The sequence below is a fragment of the Budorcas taxicolor genome, chromosome 21 (assembly GCF_023091745.1).
Source record: "Budorcas taxicolor isolate Tak-1 chromosome 21, Takin1.1, whole genome shotgun sequence".
Taxonomy (NCBI): domain Eukaryota; kingdom Metazoa; phylum Chordata; class Mammalia; order Artiodactyla; family Bovidae; genus Budorcas; species Budorcas taxicolor.
This window is the reverse complement of record NC_068930.1, coordinates 23,265,668-23,285,956: the sequence shown is the minus strand read 5'-3', so window position 1 is coordinate 23,285,956 and position 20,289 is coordinate 23,265,668. Positions and strand designations below refer to the sequence as shown.

Below are 20,289 nucleotides of genomic sequence, written 5' to 3'. Positions count from 1 at the left end.
TTCTTTCATTTCTTTCAATGTTTGTTAGTGTTCAGTATACAAGTCTTCTACTTCTTCTGTTAAATTTATTTGTAAGTATTTTATTCTTTTTGATGCTACTGTGAATGAAAATTTTTTCTTAATTATTAATCCATTTTTGAATTGTTCCCTAGTGGCTCAGTGGTAAAGAACCCCCCTGCCAATGCAGGAGACTTGGGTTTGATCCCTGAGTTGGGAGGACCCCCTGGAGAAATAGCAACCCATTCCATGGACAGAGAAGCTTGGAGGGCTACATTCCATACCTTGCAAAAGAGCCCGACACAACTTAGTGACTAAGCAACAACAAAATCATGAAGGGTACTGAATTTTTACCAAATGCTTTTCTGTGGCTACCGAGTAGATCATGTATGTGTATCGTTTTTCCTTCTGAGTAGTTTTAAGAAGGGTCTCCAGCCAGTAGTTAAGTTTGACTCTAGTCTGAACCTAGGTATCAACATAGCTGGTAGGGGAGATATCCTGCTGCTCTCTCTTTTTTTTTTTTTTGTGGCTAGTCGGATGAGAACACTATTATTAAAAATTTTTACCCATGTAAATAAGCAATACCTGCACATGATAAAAAAATAATTATTTAGGAAAAATTCAACCATGACAAGCAAGTCTGTTTTGACCCCGACACTTCAGTTTCTGCCCCCTTAAACAACCACCCTGTTCATTTCATTTCCTGGAACACTGAGGTGTTTTCCTGCTACAAGGAAGGGCAGAGGTGAACAGTTGCCTCACAAACTTTATAGCATGAAACTCCTGAAGTATTTTCTGCCTGGCCCTTTACAGAAAAATATGCTGATTCTTTTTTTTTTTTTTTTTAAAGTCTCTGACCATTTCAAAGGATGATGCTATGATATGCTATGCTATCTTTGTATACATGTCATTTTATGCGTGAGAGTTTCGGCAGAATGAATTCCTTTATGGGGAATTGCTAGGTCTTCCGGTCTCAGCCTTTGTCATGCTGATAGATATTACCACACAGCTCTCTGGGTAAGTTGAACCAATTTACAGTCTCTCCAACAATGCTTGCTTGAGCCTGTTTCCGGGAGCCTCGCACTCACAGTGCGCTACTAATTTGATGCTTGCCAATCTAATGCAAATGGTACCCATACTTGTAATCTGGGTTTTTCTTACAATGAATAAGGTTTAGCATCTTTTCTTAAGCCTAAAAAGTAAAAACAAAAACCAAAGCAAAACCAAAAAGCAAAGAATAGACAACTCCTTCTGAGCCCTTTACTGCTCAGACGACTCGGAACTCAATGCCTGGTCACTCGCACCCTGCGGGATACAGGGCGTGGCTCGGACTGAAGCGGGCGGCCGCTGACTCCCGGTTCCTCCCAGCCCCTCCCCAGTCCGCGGAGCCCCGCCCCGAGTCCGCCTCTGGAGGGCCTGGGCGGAGCACGTGGCCCGGTGGGAGGTGCCGCGCTGCCTGATTTATTCCCGTCCAGGAGAAGGAGTGCGAGCCCTCGGGTCTGAACCGCCCCAGCGCCGGGTCCCGCGCCCTCGTCCCCCCGCCATGCCGTGTCCCCGTCTGCTGGCCGCGCTGTGCGGCGCGCTCTTCTGCGCCTCCGGACTCTTCGCCTTCTCCGGTGAGTTGATCGCGCCGCCCTCGCGCCCTCGCCCCTCCCCTCCGCGCCGCTCGGAAGTTCGCCGCCGCGCCCTCCCTCTGCCTCCGCTGTTTACAAACTTGGTCCAAGACCCGGGGCTGAGCCGAGGGGCTAGCTCTCCGGCTGCTCCCGGGCGGGCGGCGGGGATGCTCTCGGCCTCTCCAGCTGGGGGTGGGGTTTGGTCCGTGCTAGAGGCGTGAGCGTTGGGCGGGGGCTCGGGACACTGGGTGACAGCCCAGCCTCCCCCAGGAAAAGTGGCTTACACAGAACAAAGGAATCCGCTGTGTCGGGCCTCTGTTTTCCCATCTGTAAAATGAGGCCACGTCCCTCGTAGCTCAGACGGGAAAGAATCTGTCCGCAATGCGGGAGACCCAGGTTCAATCTCTGGGTAGGGAAGATCCCCTGGAAGAGGAAATGGCAACCCAGTCCAGTACTCTTGCCCGGAGAATCCCATGGACAGAGGATCCTGGCGGGTTACAGTCCATAGGGTCTCAAAGAGTCGGACACGAGTGAGCGACTAACATAGTGCTCTTGCGCTCCTTCCACCAGGAAGTTTCTAGGACTCTTGTATTGATAAATCTTTTCCAGCCAACTTTACCTGGAAACTCCCTCCCAGGCCATGCCGGCGGCTGGTCTGTTCATTGGGATTTTATCCTCCGTTTAAAAACAGGTATTTGGTCAGATAAGCGAGGGACTGGCTAGGGAGCCAGAGGAGTGGATAGGCTTGGGGCTGGGTGCGGGGTGGGGGGAACCCAGGATGGGGTGAGGAGCTTAGGGAGGGATTCGGAAAAGGGCTCGACCGGAGATGGCGGCTCCTGACTCCCCTCTCTCCCTATGGCCTTGGCCTGCCGCTTTATCTTTCTTGGCCCTCCTCCCCTGCCTAGGACGCATCCTGCTGAGAGCTGGGCCTCCAGCAGGCTGGTGATGGGGATGGGCGATGCCCTACACCGCGGGCTGAGGAAAGGGTGCCCATGAGGTGAGCGGGATATGGCAAAGACTCTTCAGGCACCACCTCCATCCTTTCTCCCTAGAAATAGGATTGATGAAATTCGTTGGGGTGGGAGAGTCATGGCTGAGCCCCTGCTCTGCCATCCGGTGCCGATCTGACCACCGCCCCCCCCCCCACCCCCCCCAACTGGAGTGGAAGCCACTTGAAGTCTCTTGGAGACACAGAGAGATGGCTGGGTCTTAAATGTCCCCTTGCCTCGCCTCCCCTGGCCCCACAGCCTGGGCCCTGGCAAAATGTCCCTGGGGAGATCTCCCAGAGAAGGCAGGACCCTGAAATCCCAAAGGTGGTTTTGGAGACCCAGCTTAAGCAGGAAGGGGGAAGCCCCACAGCTGCGATGCGTGGGTGAGTGGGTCAGGCGCCTGCCAGGTAGGGAACACCTTCCCCTTTCTCTTTCCACTCTCCCCTGCTTTGACCTGGAGCTCTGCAGGATGAGGGCCCTTGGGAGGGGGACAGAGGGGAGTCGGATTTTGCCAGGAGGAGCCCAAAGCTCTGGCCATTCTCAAGTCTCTGCCTGCTGCCTGTCAGGTCAGGGAGGGGATTAACCTGCTATTTAAAGCCAATGACTAATGGCTCATTGGGAGCCGCCTTAAGCTCCTGAGGCCCCCACTGCTCATTAACGGTGTTCCCTTCCCTGGAGCCCCCGCCCAGCTCTCCAGGGCTTTGGGATTTCAGAGGGGCCCTCCAGCCTGGGATGGCGTGACTCTGCAGGGAGGAAAAAAGGTTTCTCATGTCTCACCCCAAGTAATGCCTAGGGGTGTGGGGTCTGGGGCAGCCCTTCTGGGATGCAAAGATCAACTAGAAGATGTTCTGAAGGTCTGGCTGACCTAATGGGCTGAAGTGCACCCGAGTCAAAGCACTGGGGACAGGCTAACACTTGTCACCTGGGCCCCCAGATAGAAGCTGTGAAGTCCTCTCCAGCCCTCTTCCTACCTCTCGTTGTTGTCCATTGTTTCTCAAATCCACCTTCCTCCTTACCTCTCAGCCTGACTTCGTCTTTTACCAGGAGGCCTGTGGCAGCATCCTTGATGCTTTCCTGGTCTCCTCTCTCACCTGCTCAGTCACATTTCCACGCAGAGCCAGAGGGATCTTTGTGTATTTCTGAGCCACTTCTCCACCCTGGCAGCCCATCCATGTCTCAGCACATGGCCTTGACATTCTCCCTCACCAGCTAGGAAATGGCTTCCCCACTCCCACCTCATGCTTGCGAACCTGAGTTTTTCCTGGCGGCCAGTGGTGGGGACGCTGAAGGAGGGTTAAGAGCTCTTGTTCTGCAGGATGAAGAGTCTCCACTTGTCCTTCGTAAGGTGCCCCCGCCTCAGCCTCCCTTTTCAGTGATGTCTTTCTTCCTGATCTGCCGTATACCATGTGTTCTGGGCTTCTGCTTCTTTTTGGAAAGTTCTTTCCTCATTCCCCTGCCTGGCACCTTCCCACTGTGACTTATAGCCAGCTCAAATGTCCCCACCTCTGAACCTTCCAGCTTTCTGGCAGAAACCATCCTCCCTTGGCCCCTCACACAGGCTCCTTCAGAGCTCATAGTGCCTCATTACCTGGTGACTTGTAGGTCACCACCTCTTTCCTCTGACTTTTTTTTTTTTTTTAATAGGTATTTGCTCATTTGGCTGTACCCAGTCTTAGTTGGAGAAGGAAATGGCAACCCACTCCAGTGTTCTTGCCTGGAGAATCCCAGGGATGGCAGAGCCTGGTGGGCTGCCGTCTGTGGGGGCGCAAAGACTGTCTGACACGACTGAAGCGACTTAGCAGCAGTCTTAGTTGTGGCATGTGGGATCTTCAATCTTAATTGCAGCATGCAAACTTAGTTGAGGCATGTGGGATCTAGTTGCCTGACCAGGGATCGAACCCAGGCCCCCTGCATTGGAAGTGCGGAGTCTCAGCCAATGGACCACGAGGGACGTCCCTCTTTTGGCTTCTTGAGACCCAGACTGCATCTGTCTTAGGGGCCCAGAATATATACCTGGTAGCTGACCACCGCCGCTCCCCCCGCCCCAAATATTTACTCAATGAATGACTTGTTCCTAACCCAGAACTGTCATTGCAGGTGACTTCTGTGACTCCAGCCAGTGCCTGCATGGTGGGACCTGCTTGTTGAATGAGGAGAAAACCCCCCCCTTCTACTGCCTCTGCCCCGAAGGCTTCATGGGCCTCCTATGCAACGAGACGGAACATGGTACCTGTCCTGGGCCATGCCTGCTGCTCCCCACCAGCTCCCAGCTGCAGCCCTGGCTGCTGGCCTAGCTTGTCCCACTGTGGGCAGTGGTCCCCAGCACCCCTCCTATTGTCCGCTGGCCTTTTTCCTGGAAGCTTCCAGGCCACTTGGAAAGCTGGGTGCTTCCTTCACTTGGGCTGACTCACCTCCACGTGACCCTTCTTGGCTCCAGGATGGCCCAGGCCCCCTCGGGCAGATTGAGAGGGGGGAGGGAGGAGCTGGTGGGCACTGGCAGGCAGCAGGCCGAATTTGGGTGGAGGGTCCTTTGGGGCTTGGCCTGTCTGTTGTTGCCTATCTCCAGCTCCTTCTTGATCACCTGCCCATCTCACCACTTCCTCCCCAGGTCCCTGTTTCCCAAACCCCTGCCACAATGATGCTGAGTGCCAGGTAACCGACTCCCTCCGAGGGGATGTCTTCACCCATTACATCTGCAAGTGCCCCCTTGGATACGTGGGCACCCACTGTGAGAGCAGTGAGTATCCAGCGGTGCCTGCTCCGAGGGGCAGACCCTGTACCACAGACCTGGCATCTCAGGCCACATGCCAGAATTCCTCCTGCATTAGGATCTCCTTCGGGAGGATTCGGAACGGGGCAGAACTCAGTTACTGTGGATTGGGGAGGCAGGGAGGGACTCTGTTGTCCTTCCCCAGGCTTCTTCCTGCCTGGTTCTCTCTCCTGGGACTGCTGGTCAGGCCTGATGTCCCTGCAGGGGAGTGAGGGGTGGTGGTGACCCCAGAGGTCATGGGAGTGTTATTTTCTGTCACTAGGAACGAGACATACAGCCTTAGAGTTAAATCCTGGGATTTTTCTACCGAGAAGGGAAAACCAACACATTCTTAATCTTTTGGGGCCCAGGGAGTCAGTTAATATGGTTTGATCCTCAGGGTCTGACAGTGCTGGCCCAAGTGTGACCTCTGGCCTCCTCGCAGAGCTCAAAGAGGAGGGAGAGGTCTGGGCAGACTGGGCCGTCCGCTCACGGTCAAGCGGTCAGAGGCCCGGCGTGTGCAGAGGGGCTGACCAGCCTGGCTCGCTTGGTTATCCACCCAGCCACAGATTGGCCCTGGCGGGTGCCCAGCAAACCTTGCCAGCAGCATCTGTCCATGCTGTGCTCACTCCTGGCCTAGCTGAGATTCCTCCCACAAACCAGGGCTCTTCCTCACTTGCCGTCGGGTGGGTGAATCCAGGCCCAGGGCTGGATCGGGTGAGGGTGGTGGTGCCTGATTTCTGCAGTCCAGGGGGTCTGTCCCTGAGCGGGTGGGCAGGGGGCAGTGTCCTGCTCTGGGCAGATCCGTGGACGGTTTCCAGGGGAAGAAGAAAGGGCTGGGCCAGCCGGGTGGGAGCCAGCTCCGGGGGAGGCCAGGTAAGTGTCTGCTCACTCTGCAGCTCAGAGGAGACAGGCCCGGAGGGCCTGTGCCCTGTGCCCAGGGCTAAGACCAGCATGTCTGAGACACTGGGTAGAGGAATGTTGTGGGGGGAGGGGCGGGAGCCGCTGGGAGCCCTGGGTGGAGCCAGGTGGGCCCACTAATTACCATGCTGGAGCCCAGGTAACCCTGGGTGTGCCTGAGTGCGAATTACTCATCTCGCCTCCTCCTGCTTCTCGGCTTGGGGTCTGTCCCAGGCTGGATGTGGCCGCGACCCCAAAGGGCGAGGAACCCCCCCACAGGGACCTTTGCCGCCCCTCCTTGTTACTTGGTGTGTGTCTTTGGAGCTCTTAAGGACCCCGCAGGCATGTTTGGGGCCCGCTGGGTGTGGACATGAGGGCTGAGGACAGAGCAGATCTGGGTTTGGATCTCTGTTCAGCCAGTGGCCGGCTCTGATCTCGGGCGTATGGCCTCACTTGTGCCTCTCTCTCCCTGTGAGAGGGTCATACACCGAGCTTGGCATGAGCCTGGGGCTTTGGAATACAAGTGGAGCCCTCCTGGGTTCTCTGCTTGGGACCCAAGGTCCAGGCTTGCAGGCTTGGCCCCCGAAGACCACATTGCTGGTGAAGGTGATGGGCTTTGGCCGGGGGGGCGGTTTGTCCCAGATGGCTGGTCAGGACAAGTAGTGAGAAGGCACAAAGGGTACCAGAGAAAACAATGGCTCTCACACTCCATTCAGAAAACTCCTGCCAGTGAGATTCTAGAAAAGTCCAGGCACATGTGCTTTATGTGCAGTGTAAGGACTGTTCGCTGCCATCTGAGGGGCCCTTCTTCCAAAGCCATCCTCTTGGGGGACCAGGGGGCTGGGCTGGATGGGGCGGGACATGGAGGAAGACAGGAGGTCATACTGGTATCTGCTCACTAGCCCACCCCCTGTGTTAGAATAATTGCTGCTTGATGTCCTGTAAAAAAGAAACCACCTCCTGCAGCCTGGTGGGGGACTCCAGCTGCCAGTCGTGACCTGTGGGCCTTGCCTGGAACCTTCTAGCAGCCCAGTGTCCCAAACCCCTTCACAACTCTGCCCGGCCCCTCTCTCTGTTCCTCCCTGTGCACTTTGTTTCTACACCTCCTCCTCGGCCCTCATCGTCCCTTCACGGTCTCTGCTCTGGGTCCTCTGGGTCCTCGGCAGAGGCCACAACTGTCTTGTTCTCGTGGCTTCTGGGCAGCACCTGCATGGGTGGCCCTCTGACTGCCCTTCCCCCCTCAGCCTGCACCTCGCCGCTGGGCATGCAGACGGGCGCCATTGCCAACTCCCAGATCTCTGCCTCGTCCATGCACTTGGGCTTCATGGGTTTGCAGCGCTGGGCCCCGGAGCTGGCCCGCCTGTACCAGACGGGCATCGTCAACGCGTGGACATCCAGCAACTATGACAAAAACCCCTGGATCCAGGTATGGAAGGGGTGGCCTGGGGGTGGGTGATGTGATGGGAGAATGTGGGTGCCTATGTTGGGGGGGATGCCATGGGAGGGTTTAGAACAGGGGTCCAGGTAGCAAGGGAGCCGGTTCCCACGGGTGAAGTATCTTTTAAGTGGAGGGCTGCTCTGGGAGCCTGGAGTGGGTGGGTGGGATGAAGGGAGTGAATACGAGGCTGTTAGAGGGGGGTTTGCACTGTTTGCAGCCTCTAGAAGCTTGTCCTTTTTTTAAAAAAAGCCTTTATTGAATTTGTTACAATATTGGTTTTGCTTTATGTTTTAGTTTTTCTTGGCTGTAAGGCATGTGGGATCTAGTTCTCCGACCAGAGCAGGGATGGAGCCCACACCCCCCCTGCACTGGACGGCAGATTCTTAACCCCTGGACCACTAGGGAAGTCCCTGGAATCTTGTCCCTGTGTCCTGAGCCCTGGGCCCAGAGCCTGGAGAGGGCCAGATGAGAAAGCCCCTGCTTCTTTGTCCTGACTGGGGTAGTGATAGGGGTAGAAAGAACCCGGGAGATAGGGGTTCTGTTCTGCCTGCCCTGGTCCAGGTGAACCTGCTGCGGAAGATGCGGGTGACAGGCGTGGTGACCCAGGGGGCCAGCCGCGCAGGGAGTGCTGAGTACCTGAAGACTTTTAAAGTGGCCTACAGCAACGATGGGCGCCAATTCCAGTTCATCCAGGCTGCAGGGTGGTTAGGAGATAAGGTGAGGTTTGTTGGGAACCCTGAAGAAGGGCTGTGGTCAGCAACCCCTGGGGGTCAGTGCTGTTTGAGGGCTCCCAAGGAGGCGAGGGTACCCGGGATGATGAGCCATAAGGTGGGTTTTCAGGTGTATCTTGGCTCGCAGAAATTGGGAAGCCCAGATTGTGTCTTTGTTTTTAGTTGCTCAGTCATGTCTGACTCTTGTGGCCCCACGGACTGTAGCCTGCTGGGCTCCTCTGTTTATGGGATTTCCCAGACCAGAATATTGGAGTGGGTAGCCATTTCCTTCTCCAAGGGATCTTCCCAACTCAGGGACCAAACCCACGTCTCCTGCATTGGCAGGTGGATTCTTTACCACTGAGCCACCAGGGAAGCCCTAGATAAGAATAGTGAGACTCAAGAAGTTTCAATGACTTGTTGAGGGTGGCTGTAGTGGTGGAGATGGGATGCATTTACAGCCTTCAGGGACACCATGTACAGTTGTACGGGCTATGCACTGCTCAAGGGCTACTACTTAACATCATTCACCATGTAGACCTCATGTGTACTTCTGTCTGGGAAAATCGTTGTTACAAAGTCTTTTGAGAAAGGAGTACCTTTTCCTAATTTGCACAGAGGCACCCTGTAGATCATAGGTGGTCCTGAGTGAAAGATGAGGATTTACACCTACGCCCCGTGGTGACCAAAGAAGGTATGAAAAGGGGAATCTGTTGAGGGCTGTGGGCTGTCTAGAGGAACGGGGAGCTCCTGCCAGCTCTGTTACGCACACCTCTGTCTCCAGGCCCAAAGTGGAAGCTGGGGAGAGACCACCCCAGGAAGCGGGACTGCCCGCACTGACCCACTCCTCCAATCTGCCTCTTCCCTCCTAGATATTTGTGGGTAATGTGAACAACAGCGGCCTGAAGATCAACCTGTTTGATAGCCCCTTGGAGGTGCAATATGTGAGACTGGTGCCCATCATCTGCCACCGGGGCTGCACCCTCCGCTTTGAGCTCCTTGGCTGTGAGTTGGATGGTGAGTGCCGTCCTTGGAGATGGCTGTTCCTGTCCCCTCTTTTCTCAGCCAGGGTGAGGAGTTGGGTAGGCAGGCAGCAAAGCCCAGGAACCTGGGCTCACACAGAAGGATCTCCCGGCCTTAAGCAGTCCTGCCCAGTTGCTACATGTTCTAGAAGCTGGTTGGTAAGAGGAAAAAAGGACTTCTGCGGCTTAGTGATAAAGAATCTGCCTGCAATGCAGGAGAGCCGGGTTCGACCCCTGGGTGGGAAGATCCCCTGCAGGAGGAAATGGCAACCTACTCCAGTATTCTTGCCTGGGAAATCCTGTGGATAGAGAAGTCTGGTGGGCTATAGTCCATGGGGTTGCAAAGAGTCAGACATGACTTAGCGATTAAATAGCAAATGACAACAAAGAGGAAAAGAGATACCACTTCAGTTTTCAAAATATTTGCAGGTACTCTGATTGGTTCCTTGAGCTTCTAGAACATGTAGCGTTAGTTCTGTTTTGCAGATGTCAGTTCTACAAGGGCAGGGAGTTTGTGTTTGTTTTGTTCACTGCTGCATTCCCAGTGCACTGATCATAGGTGTTCAATAAATACTGATTAATGAGTGAATGAGTGAAGGAGGAAAGTGAGGCCCAGATAAATTGTTTATCAAGGGCACACAGCTGGTAGGTATTAAAACTTGGTCTGAATCCCTGGGCTTTGACACCCACTCATCCACTGTTTCTCCCTCCCAAACCTATAATCTGCATTCAGGGGAAACATTTCGGGACATGGAGGGTCATAGGGCTGGAGACGTGCTTCTTGTCTCTTTCCAGACTTTCCGGAGAGATCAGGGTACAGGGGTTGGGCTGAGAGCATTGTCTGCGCAGCTCAGTCCAGCCTTGCTTTCTCCCTGAGGGCCGGACAGTTTTCTCTCTTTGCAGCCACAGTGCCACCTGCTGGCTGCCGGCAGAACTGCAGGGCTCTCTAGGCAGAGCTTGCGGAGCAGATGGCTCTCTGCCTTTCTTGTCCTAACCCAGGGCCTACCCTTTGTGCCTCCTTCCCCTCTGTGGACCCTCTGTTATCGCATTTCAGTTACCACCCAAAACCACTCAGAGTTGAGTTCAGTGCCTGTCTGGGGTTATTCTTTTTTTAAAGCATGAAGTAAAGTCAGTTTATTTTTGCTCCCAGAGTCACTGCCTTTTGAATCTAATTGTTTTGGGGAGTTAAAGACTATCCCTTTTGCTGAAAGAAAATTTAAACAATTGATAAAAGACAGAAACAGGTCTGGGAACCCACATCCTGGGCTCCTCTCCCTGGCATCCCTCACTACTTGCTGTCATAGTCCGAAGCCCTTGCCTGTTTAAAGTTGTTGACCTGAGCCTCTCGTGTCACAACTGGCTCCTTCTAAGGCCAAGAGAGGGAGGGTGTGTTTGGCAAGGGGAGGAGGTGAAGCTGACTTGTTTGTTTTCCTTAAGGATTGGACCAGTCTCCTTTCCCTTGTAGGCATTTGGGTCGGCTGGAGAGAGTATTGGTGTGTGTGTGTGTGTGTGTGTGTGTATACATGTGTGCATGTGTGTGGGACTTGATCTGGGCATTTCTGGGCATGCCCTGCACCAGATCCCTCTTTACCAGCAGGCACAGTCTCCTTGGTGGATTGATTAGTTATTTAACTCAGTAGATATTTATTAAGGTATTTATTAAGCTCCTTCTGAGTGTCTGGCTCTAGGGAGTAAGGCTGTTGGGTTCTAATGAGGGAGTTTGATGTGAGACAAGAAGCAAATATAAAAGAAGGGTCAGATAGCAGTAAGAATAATAAAGGAAAAATTAGCAGGAGATGTGACACTGGTGACTTCGGGTGAAGAGAGGGAATGGCATGGGGACTGCTCTGTTGGGATGGCCTTTGAGTAGAAGCTTGAATAATGCAGATCAGGCCATGAGAAGAACTTGGAAAGGGCATCCCAGGTGAGGAGTTGGTGAGTGCAAAGCCCCTGGGACACATTGAAAGGTAGAAGGGAGGCCAGTGGAGCTGGAGCCTAGAAAATGAAGGATAGCTTGGTGGGTGATGGGCGGAGATGGACCAGGCAGGGACCGTGTGGACCATTTTAAGGATTCAGGCCTTTGTACTGAGAACAAGAGGCAACCATTGTTGTGGGGGTGCTGATAGGCTGTGGTTAGAGTTGGGTCTAGAAGGGATCCCTCAGGCTGTGTAGGGAGAATGGAGGCAGAGGGGCATTGTGAGTGAGGGGGAGATGTGTAGAAGACAAGGTGGCTTGGGTCAGGGTGGCGGAGCCAGTGGATTGGGTGGATGAGTGTCTTCCACTCCAAGTGAGCTCCATGGCCCGGCAGAATGAGCATCACTTGGAAGCTTGTAAACTTCCAGCCCCAGCCTAGACCTGCTGAGACAGAATCCTTATATTAACAGGGTCCCCTAGTGATCTAAGGGCTTCCCAGGTGGCACTAGTGGTAAAGAACCCACCTGTCAATGCAGGAGACATGAGACAAGGGTTCGATCCCTGGGTTGGGAAGATCTCCTGGAGGAGGACATGGCAACCCACCCAGTATTCTTGCCTGGAGAATCCCATGGACAGAGGAGTCTGGAGGGACTACAGTCCATGGGGTTGCACAGAGTCAGACATGACTGAAGTGACTTAGCTCTCACGCACGCACAGTGATCTAAAAACCATCAGTATTCTGGTTCAGATGGTGAAGAATCTGCCTGCAATGCAGGAGACCTGGGTTTGATCCCTGGATTGGGAAGATCCCCTGGAGAAGGGAATGCAGCTCACTCCAATATTCTTGCCTGGAGAATCCCATGGACAGAGGAGATTGGTGGGCTATAGTCCATGGGGTCACAAAAAGTCAGACACGACTGAGCGGCTAACACTTCATTTCACTTCCACTGATCTATGAGAAACACTGCTCTGGTACCTAGGTGGGGAGTCTGAGGACCAGAGTGGGGAGGAGACTTCCCCAGGGTCACACAGGGCGTGGTGGAGCTGAGAGTTCTGCTTGGTGCCCTGCCCAGTTCTCTTTTATCTGGTAGGCTGTCTGACTTCTGGGCAGGGGGCCCATAATGATGGGGAAATGCAGTGCTGGAAGCAGATGGGCTGCAGAAGGGTGCACCGTGATCAAATGATGCCTTGGCTCCTCTCCAGAGTGCTCCAGGTTTGTGCCAGCCCCGTGGCCTTCCAGGTCTGGAGCTTTGGGATGAGCCAGCTCCCAGCCCATCAGCCTGTCTTTATGGGAGAGGCTGGAGGTTACCTGATGCACCACCATCACAAAGAGATGGTATGATTGATCAGCATCGGCACTGTCTGAAGGCAAATGTCTTTACTGGCAAGGTCACCAGCATCTGGGGAGATGGTGATGTAAAGCACTGTGTGCTATTGTCTGCTCCCAGACGGCACCATGGATTTGCAAGTCTTACCCCGGATTCTGCAAAGGGACAGCCAGTTGTGCAGTGAAGATTCTGACGTGGGAGACATACCCATTATTCTCTTGGGAGTTTTTTTTTAAAGATATTTATTTATTTGGCTACACCAGGTCTCAGTTGCAGCATGTGAACTCTTAGTTTTGGCATTACAGGATCTAGTTCCCTGGCCAAGGATCGAACCTGGGCCTCCTGGCACTAGGAGTGTGGAGTTTTAGCTGCTGGACCACCAGGGAAGTCCCCTTGTGGGAGTTTGTCTCCTGCCCATCCCCAGCTGTTCTGGCCTCCTGCAGGTGCAGATGAGGGTACAAAACAGCCCAGCACATTCCTGAATGTTTGGAGCAGGCCCGAGTGAACCCAAGGCCAGCTTCTCAGGCAACCTTCCTAGGCACGTCAGACAGCAGCAGAGTAGTGAATGTGTAAACCCTTTGGGGTGTGCTGTGGGGCAGGGAGACATGGTCGTTCCCGAGCCTCAGGAGTTCTGACTTCTCAGCTTCCACCTGCTGGAGAGCAGGAATGCAGTGCTATTCATCACTGGGTCATCACCAGGCAGGCCTTCCCAGCTCTGAGTGGGTGCAGGAGTGGTGGAGACAGTGTCGCAGTGTGGCATGGTGATTAGCTCTGTGTGTGTGTGTCAGAGAGACTTGGGGACAGTGCTTAATGGCTCTTAGCCTCAGTTTTCTCATCTGTGGAATGGGGTTGCTAATATCCTGTTGATTCCGGTTTTTGTGTGGTAGATTAAATGACTGAAGTCAGCACTGAGTCAGTGAGATGGTTACTATCAGTTACTCCAGGACTTGGTGGTATGAATTGCAGCCGTACCATAGGAACGACGGGAAGTGCTGTGAGTCCAGAGGAGTCCCACTGAGTGAGGTGGTCAGGGCAGGCTTCTTGGAGGAGGGGTCTAAGAGTCAGGCTTTGAAGGAGGGTGAAAGGTGGTGGATCAGGGCCCTGCCCTGGGGTGGAGGGAGAGGCGTGGTGGGTGATCTGTTCAGAGCAATGGAGGGGCGTGGGGCGGGAGCTGAGCTGAGGTGTGGGTAGGGCTGTCAGCAAAAAAATATTTAGACCAGTTAGCTGGCTCTAAAAGGTGGAAGGAGAGTGTCCTTTTGTTTTTCATGGTTTTTAAGTGTAACTATATTCTTCGGCTGTTCTGAGTCTTCACCGCCGCGTGGGCTTTTCTCTGGCTGCTGGAGCCGAGGGCTGCTCTCTAGTTGTGGCGCGCGGGCTTCTCGCTGCAGTGGCTTCTCTTGTGGACCGCAGGCTCCAGGGCTCAGTAGTCTTGGTGCTCAGGCTTAGTTGCTCCATGGCATGTGGAATCTTCCTGGACCAGGGACTGAACCTTTGTCTCCTGCATTGCCAGGCAGATTCTTTACCACTGAGCCACCAGGGAAGCCTGAAGGAGCTTCTGTGTGTTCAAGAGGATGCCAGAGGCTTGTCAGAAGCCAGGGTTCTTTTCCCTTCACTGCCTTGCTCTCACACCCACCAGGGGAGGCTGTGGATCCCAGATCTGGGTGACAGCCCCCCACCCCCACCTCCTTGTTGGCAGGATGTACTGAACCCCTAGGCCTGAAGGATAATACCATCCCCAACAAGCACATCACAGCCTCCAGCTACTACAAAACCTGGGGCCTGAGTGCCTTTAGCTGGTTTCCCTACTACGCACGACTGGATAATTGGGGCAAGTTCAACGCCTGGACCGCCCAGACCAACAGTGCCTCTGAGTGGCTGCAGGTGAGTCAGGCTCCTCCGGGGATGCAGGGTTGGGGTTGGGTGGGGCTGTGGGATCTATGACCCTGGACCAACCTTGGCTTCTGCTTGCCAAGAAGGAGTTTCTTTGAGCCTTGTTTGTGTTCGACTTTGCTCTTTTCTTCCTCTTGTGTTGCCACCTTTCTGCTGATTCTGTCACTCAAGGGTGGGGGGGGTGGTGGAGGAGCTCAGAGCTGCTCCTGTCAAGGTTCTCAGCCCCAGGTGCTGAGTGTGTGTGTGTGTGTGGAGGTGGGGCCACCTCCATTGGCTGCCACAGCATAAGGCTGAGCCCAGGGACAGCAGGGCAGGATGGAGGAGGTTCGTGTCGGGGTTTCTGTGCCTGCTCTCAGAGTATGCTCTCTAACTCGCTGAGAGCACACTGTGCGACAGCCCTTGGATTTCATTGCAATTGGGAAGCTCAGGAGAGTCGTGGAAAACCAGAGCATCCTCTCTTATCTCTGAAGAAGCCGGGTCCTGGCAGGGCGAGGACTTGCCTGGGGCTCCCCTTCTGGTTGGCAGTGAGATGGGTTTGTAGCCTGGATCTTACTGAGCACCGTCTTCTCCTGGTTAGCTGGCAGGCTCCCCAGGTTGGACTGGGGGGCAGGAGGTTGGTGATGTCTCTAGGGCCCAAGGAGCACATTAGCCTGGGGAACTGGCTTCCATGAGAAGCTGCCTGCCTTTGGAATCCCCCAGGACCAATGTCAGGTCCTGGACAGCCTGCAGGGGCCTCATGAGCAGTTTATGTCCCTATAGACTATGGCCTCTCTGCCCCTGTTGCCATTGTACAAGGGTTGCCTGGGGCCAGGCTCTGAAATCTGACCTTTGTTGCATTGAAGTGCTTGACAAAGTTGGTGGGATTATTTATGCCCATTTGATTGATGGGGAAACTGAGGCTCTGCCAAATGAAGTAATTTTCCCAAAAATAGAATGTATGCCCCAGCATCTATGTGTGCCTTTTCCCACCTTACTGGAAATGGTGCAAGCAAAGAAGATGGGATTGATTTCTTTTTTTTTTTCTTCCCCCTTGTAGATTGACCTGGGCTCCCAGAAGCGAGTGACCGGCATCATCACCCAGGGTGCCCGAGACTTTGGCCACATTCAATATGTGGCTGCCTACAGGGTGGCCTACAGTGATGATGGTGTGACCTGGACTGAGTACAAGGATCCGGGGACCTCGAAAAGCAAGGTGAGTGTGTGTCCAGCTGTCCTGCCTTCCCCACTCCAGCGGTGCCCTGTGAGTCAGATCTGGGGGTCTGAGGGGGGAGGAGGACTGGCTCTGAGGGCCTCCTGACACCTCCTCTTCCTCCAGATTTTCCCTGGTAACATGGACAATAATTCCCACAAGAAGAACATATTTGAGACGCCGTTCCATGCTCGCTTCGTGCGCATCCAGCCCGTGGCCTGGCACAACCGTATCACCCTGCGCGTGGAGCTGCTGGGCTGTTAGTGGTAGGCCCGGCCGCAGTGACCGGAAGGGCCCTGGGGCAGATGCTCCTTTCTGTGGACCTGCTGCCTCCTCCGCCTTGCCCTCCTGATTGTAGCTGACCTGGGGCAGGCAGTGTCTCCCTCCCAGTCACCTCTCCGTCCCTCCTCTTCCCTTGCCCCCTCCCAGGGGTCTCTGGCACCCAGTCCTCAAGCCATCCCATTTGCTTAGGCACGGTGGGAGCTGAGTAGGTCTGGGATGGACAGGGAAGGGCAAAGTACAGAGCGTGGGTGACCTGTGCCTCTCAAGGTCCCCATGTCCAGCCCCCGTGTCCTCCCTGCACCGCTCCCACAGCCCACACCCCCAGGGCCCTGGAGGAATAAACAGGCCCTGAGGCCCCAGGCTGGAGAGAACAGCCCGAGGCATGACGCTGCACTCCTGGCCCCCGAGATGTCCCCTTCATCCCCTCCCACCCCCCACAGACGCCTCTTGACTCACTGTCATCCTGAAGCCTAGAAAGAGGTGGAAGGTGGGGTGGGGTGGGTCTGTGGAGTGACGGTGGAGGAGGCGGATGAGCACGGAGAAGGCGGGGAGCCCCTCTGTGCTGGTTCTTTACCCCAGAGTATACAGGCAGCTTCCAAAATATATTTATATCACCCTCTGAACGCTCGCTGTGGTTCGTCATTGTTCCGTCGAAATGGGCTTCCGCCTACAATGCAGGAGACCCCGGTTCGATTTCTGGGTTGGGAAGATCCTCTGGAGAAGAGATAGGCTACCCACTCCAGTATTCTTGGGCTTCCCTTGTGGCTCAGCTAGTAAAGAATCTGCCTGCAATGCGGGAGAGCTGGGTTTGATCCCTGGGTTGGGAAGATCCCCTGGAGAAGGGAAAGGCTACCCACTGCAGTATTCTGGCCTGGAGAATTCCATGGACTGTATAGTCCATGAGGTCGCAAAGAGTTGGACACCACTGAGCGACTTTCACTCACTCAATGGACTTAGACTTGGACTGGTTGCTACCTGCCACCCTCAGCCCTCGCTGAGCCCCAGCATTCTGTGTCACCTGACCTAGCTGCAGAGAGGGAGGAGGCTGCTGGGGGGCAGGGGCTGGAGTCCCACTGGAGGGGTCAGGACTCTTCCCCATAGTTCTCCTGCTTCAAAGCCATGCAGCCCAGGGCCTTAGTTGCTGCCAGGTGAGGGGCCCCTGGGAGCCTGCGCCCTGCGCAGTGGCTTCCTTCAGGCCTGCCTTTGCTCCTTTCTGGCTCCAGGAAAACAGGCGGAGGCAGCTGGTTTTCCCCTTCGGCAGTTTCCATTTTCTTTGCCACTGGAACGGTGGGCTGGAGGAGCTGTTAGAAACTGAACCTAGGCTGCTTCCAGAGCTGCGGGAGGCCCCAGCGTGGGGTGCAGTGTGGGATGGGGGCGGTGGCAGGGCTCTGCCAAAGGGGCGAGGTGCTACTGGCCACGCACACTGGGTCCTGGGAAGCCACTGACAGTTTTACTCCAGGGCTGGGAGGAAACTCCGGGGGTACCCCTCTTCCCACTCCCCACCCTTAGCGAGGAGCCATCAGGAAGTGGCTCCTGTGTAGGGGGGCACACTGCAAGCCAGTGATCTGCAAGGGGGGCTGCAGATAAAGGAGGGACTGACTACCTGGGAGAGGGGCATATGCGACCACCCCTTAGTCTTGGGATCCAAGATGGGTTTTCCTGAACAGACTTTGGGAGTGTGCCTTGACACATTTAGGCAGTGTCTGGGCTGCAGATCTGGCCATGTGGCTGCCAAAGGGAGGGTGTGGTTTTGCTGGAAAATCATCAGGGAAATTAGTCTGGAAGTGGCTCCTCCCCTGGAACTTCTTGGCTGGGCTTCTTGGCTGGGCAGGGACAGAATAAAAGGCGCAGACTGTGGTCTCTGAATGAACTGGGAGGGTGGGGTTCCCCATCCCTGGGGGCTGGGGTTCCTTCCCATTTCAAAGCTCTCCTCTGTGGAGCTGCATTGTTTGGGTCTGGCATCTCTGGGTGGTTACTGACTTTAGGACTCCCTCCTAGGAGCATATCCTACCACCAAACTTGTTCAGGCCTCTCCTGGGGACTGAGCATCTTTTCTACCCTGCATCTCTGCTCTGGGATGGTTCCGTTCCCCCAGTAAGTCCCATTTGCAGTAAGTCCCAGGAGTCCCACTTGCAGAAGGGAAAACAGAGCTTGACTCCAGTCTGTCAACTTGTCCCTCTGTGGCACTGGATATTTCCTGCTGGCCAGTTTCACTGGATGGCTGGCCAGGTGGCAGGTGGACTGGTGGGCAGTAGTCACGAACCTCCACCTGGTCCAGGAGACCCAAGGTGACTCTGGAATTGCCTAAGCCACCTCTCAGTCCCTTCTTTCGCTCATCTTTGCAGCTTTGGATGTGTTGGCCCATAGCCTTCTGAAAGTCCCCCTCCTGGGACCCTAGATGAGGGTTCCTTCCCTCCTGACCCCTTCTGTCCTTGACTTCTCTTCCTGGGCAGCCAGCCCCCTCCACTTCCAGAGCCTTCACCATCACCTCTACCAATTATGTTTTTTATTCCTGACCACAGTCCTGAGAGCCACCTCTGAGATTTTACCTGCTAGTCATCCCTGCCACTGGCCAGGATGTTAAACTTGCTTTGCTGTAACAAAAGTGATCTTCCCTGCTGTCCATCCTCTCCCTACATGTGTGGCTGTCAGCACTGGGACCTGTTGACTTGCCTCTCCAAGGAGTCTAGACACCTTTTCATTCCTGGTTTAAATATAGTGGAGTGATTAGGAGCACAAGGCCTCAAGTTGGAGAAAAGTGAAAACGTTAGTCGCTCAGTCATGTCTGATTCTTTGTGACCCCATGGACTGCAGCCCACCAGGCTCCTCTGTCCACGGGATTTCCCAGGCAAGAATACTGGAGTGGGTTGCCATTTCCTTCTCCAGGGGATCTTCCGGACGTGGGGCTCGAACTTGGGTCACCTGCATTGCAGGCAGATTCTTTACCATCTGAACTACCAGGGAAGCCTCCAAGTTGGAGACTCTGGGTTCAAATCCTGGCTCTGAGTGATCTTGGGCAATTTACTTAAATCCCTCTGAGCCTCATTTCCCACCTGTAAAGCGGACATAAGAGGACCAACTCCCTGGCCTTGGGTTGGATGGAGAGAATGTACAGAAGCACTGATGCAAAGCCGGGCTCATCAGGGGCCTCGGAAACCTGGGTCATTGTCACCAGAGCTTGCAAGGGTTTCCTGATTGTAACTTACATCCTACTCATTCCCCAGTCCCCTCCGTTCTGCACCCAGGCTTCTGACAGCTCTCCCTTGGGGAGGAGACGGCACTGGTGCCCTTTTGCCCATCAGGCTGGCATTCACTTTGGGTGCAATTTAGTCCACCATGGAGAAGGGAATGGCTACCCACTCCAGTATTCTTGCCTGGAGAATCCCATGGACAGGGGAGCCTGGCGGGCTCCAGTCCACGGGGTCCCAGGAGCACACGACTGATCGCACACACTCTACTACAGCAGCTCCTTGTGCTCTGAGATGCTCCTGGCAAATCACACACACACATACTGTCAAGGTGCATCTAGGAAGAGGTTCCGGGTTCAGTGACCGCTTGGTCAAGGCGGAAAGATCTCCTTAGGCTTGGCTGCTGAGGAACCACTGGGGCTTCCAGACCAGGCCTCCTGTTGGCATGGAGGGAAAATTAAACACCCAGCCCTAACAGGCATCCCGGGAGCTGGCTGCCTGATAGCTGTCCTGACAGGTCAGGATTCTAAAGCCGAGTCACCCCTGTTAGAGGACCAGGCAGAAGCCTGATCGCCCCTGCAGGCTGCTGGGAGCACCATCTGCCCATCCTGTGTTCCCCCTTCCCGCTCCCAGGACCACTCACTCAAGCCCCACCTACTAGGGGCAGCCTCCCCGTGCCTGATGCTGAGTTAGCCGAAAGGCAGATTTCCTGACAGTCAAACTAGGGCAGGAGGGATGTCAGCGCCCCTTCCCCTTCTCTGGGCGAAAAGCAAGTGAGAGCGGTCACCCCTCCCCCACCTTCAGGTGGGAGTCGGCCATAGCCCAATCGCAGTGTGGAGGTGGGGTGGGGGGAGGCTACCCCCTGCTTAGTCCCGTTGCTTTTGGTAAACCCGCACGTTCTAATGAGACCCTCTCTGTGCGAACGCTCCTTTTCCACGCCCCTGAATATGACAGCCTCAACTCCTGGGCACTCCCTTCACCGCGCGGCCTGCCAGATGCTCCGCAGGTTGGGGTGGTCTCCAGCCGGTTTGGGGTGGTCTCCAGGCAAGTCTGGAGGCCGCCCAAATCTGTCGCACCTCC

At 54.8% G+C, this 20,289-nt stretch overlaps 1 protein-coding gene across 1 annotated transcript; it reads left to right on the top strand.

The window, feature by feature from the left end:
• The first annotated feature begins 1,448 nt into the window (after positions 1–1,448).
• MFGE8 (milk fat globule EGF and factor V/VIII domain containing) lies at positions 1,449–16,644 on the top strand. The gene is made up of 9 exons (XM_052659402.1): positions 1,449–1,613; positions 4,697–4,825; positions 5,208–5,336; positions 7,493–7,674; positions 8,248–8,403; positions 9,269–9,413; positions 14,357–14,541; positions 15,587–15,742; positions 15,866–16,644. The coding sequence occupies exons 1-9, from the start codon at positions 1,541–1,543 to the stop codon at positions 16,001–16,003; spliced, it is 1,293 nt and encodes a 430-aa protein (XP_052515362.1). The 5' UTR covers positions 1,449–1,540; the 3' UTR covers positions 16,004–16,644.
• The last annotated feature ends 3,645 nt before the right edge of the window (positions 16,645–20,289 follow it).

What these genes read in the sequence shown, in the direction of transcription:
- MFGE8 (XM_052659402.1), top strand. Translation starts at nt 1,541, where the DNA reads ATGCCGTGTCCCCGTCTGCTGGCCGCGCTGTGCGGCGCGCTCTTCTGC. An exon ending in CAGGGTGGTTAGGAGATAAG is followed by an intron (nt 8,404 to 9,268) that starts GTGAGGTTTGTT and finishes CTTCCCTCCTAG; the next exon opens with ATATTTGTGGGTAATGTGAA. An exon ending in CCTTGGCTGTGAGTTGGATG is followed by an intron (nt 9,414 to 14,356) that starts GTGAGTGCCGTC and finishes CCTTGTTGGCAG; the next exon opens with GATGTACTGAACCCCTAGGC.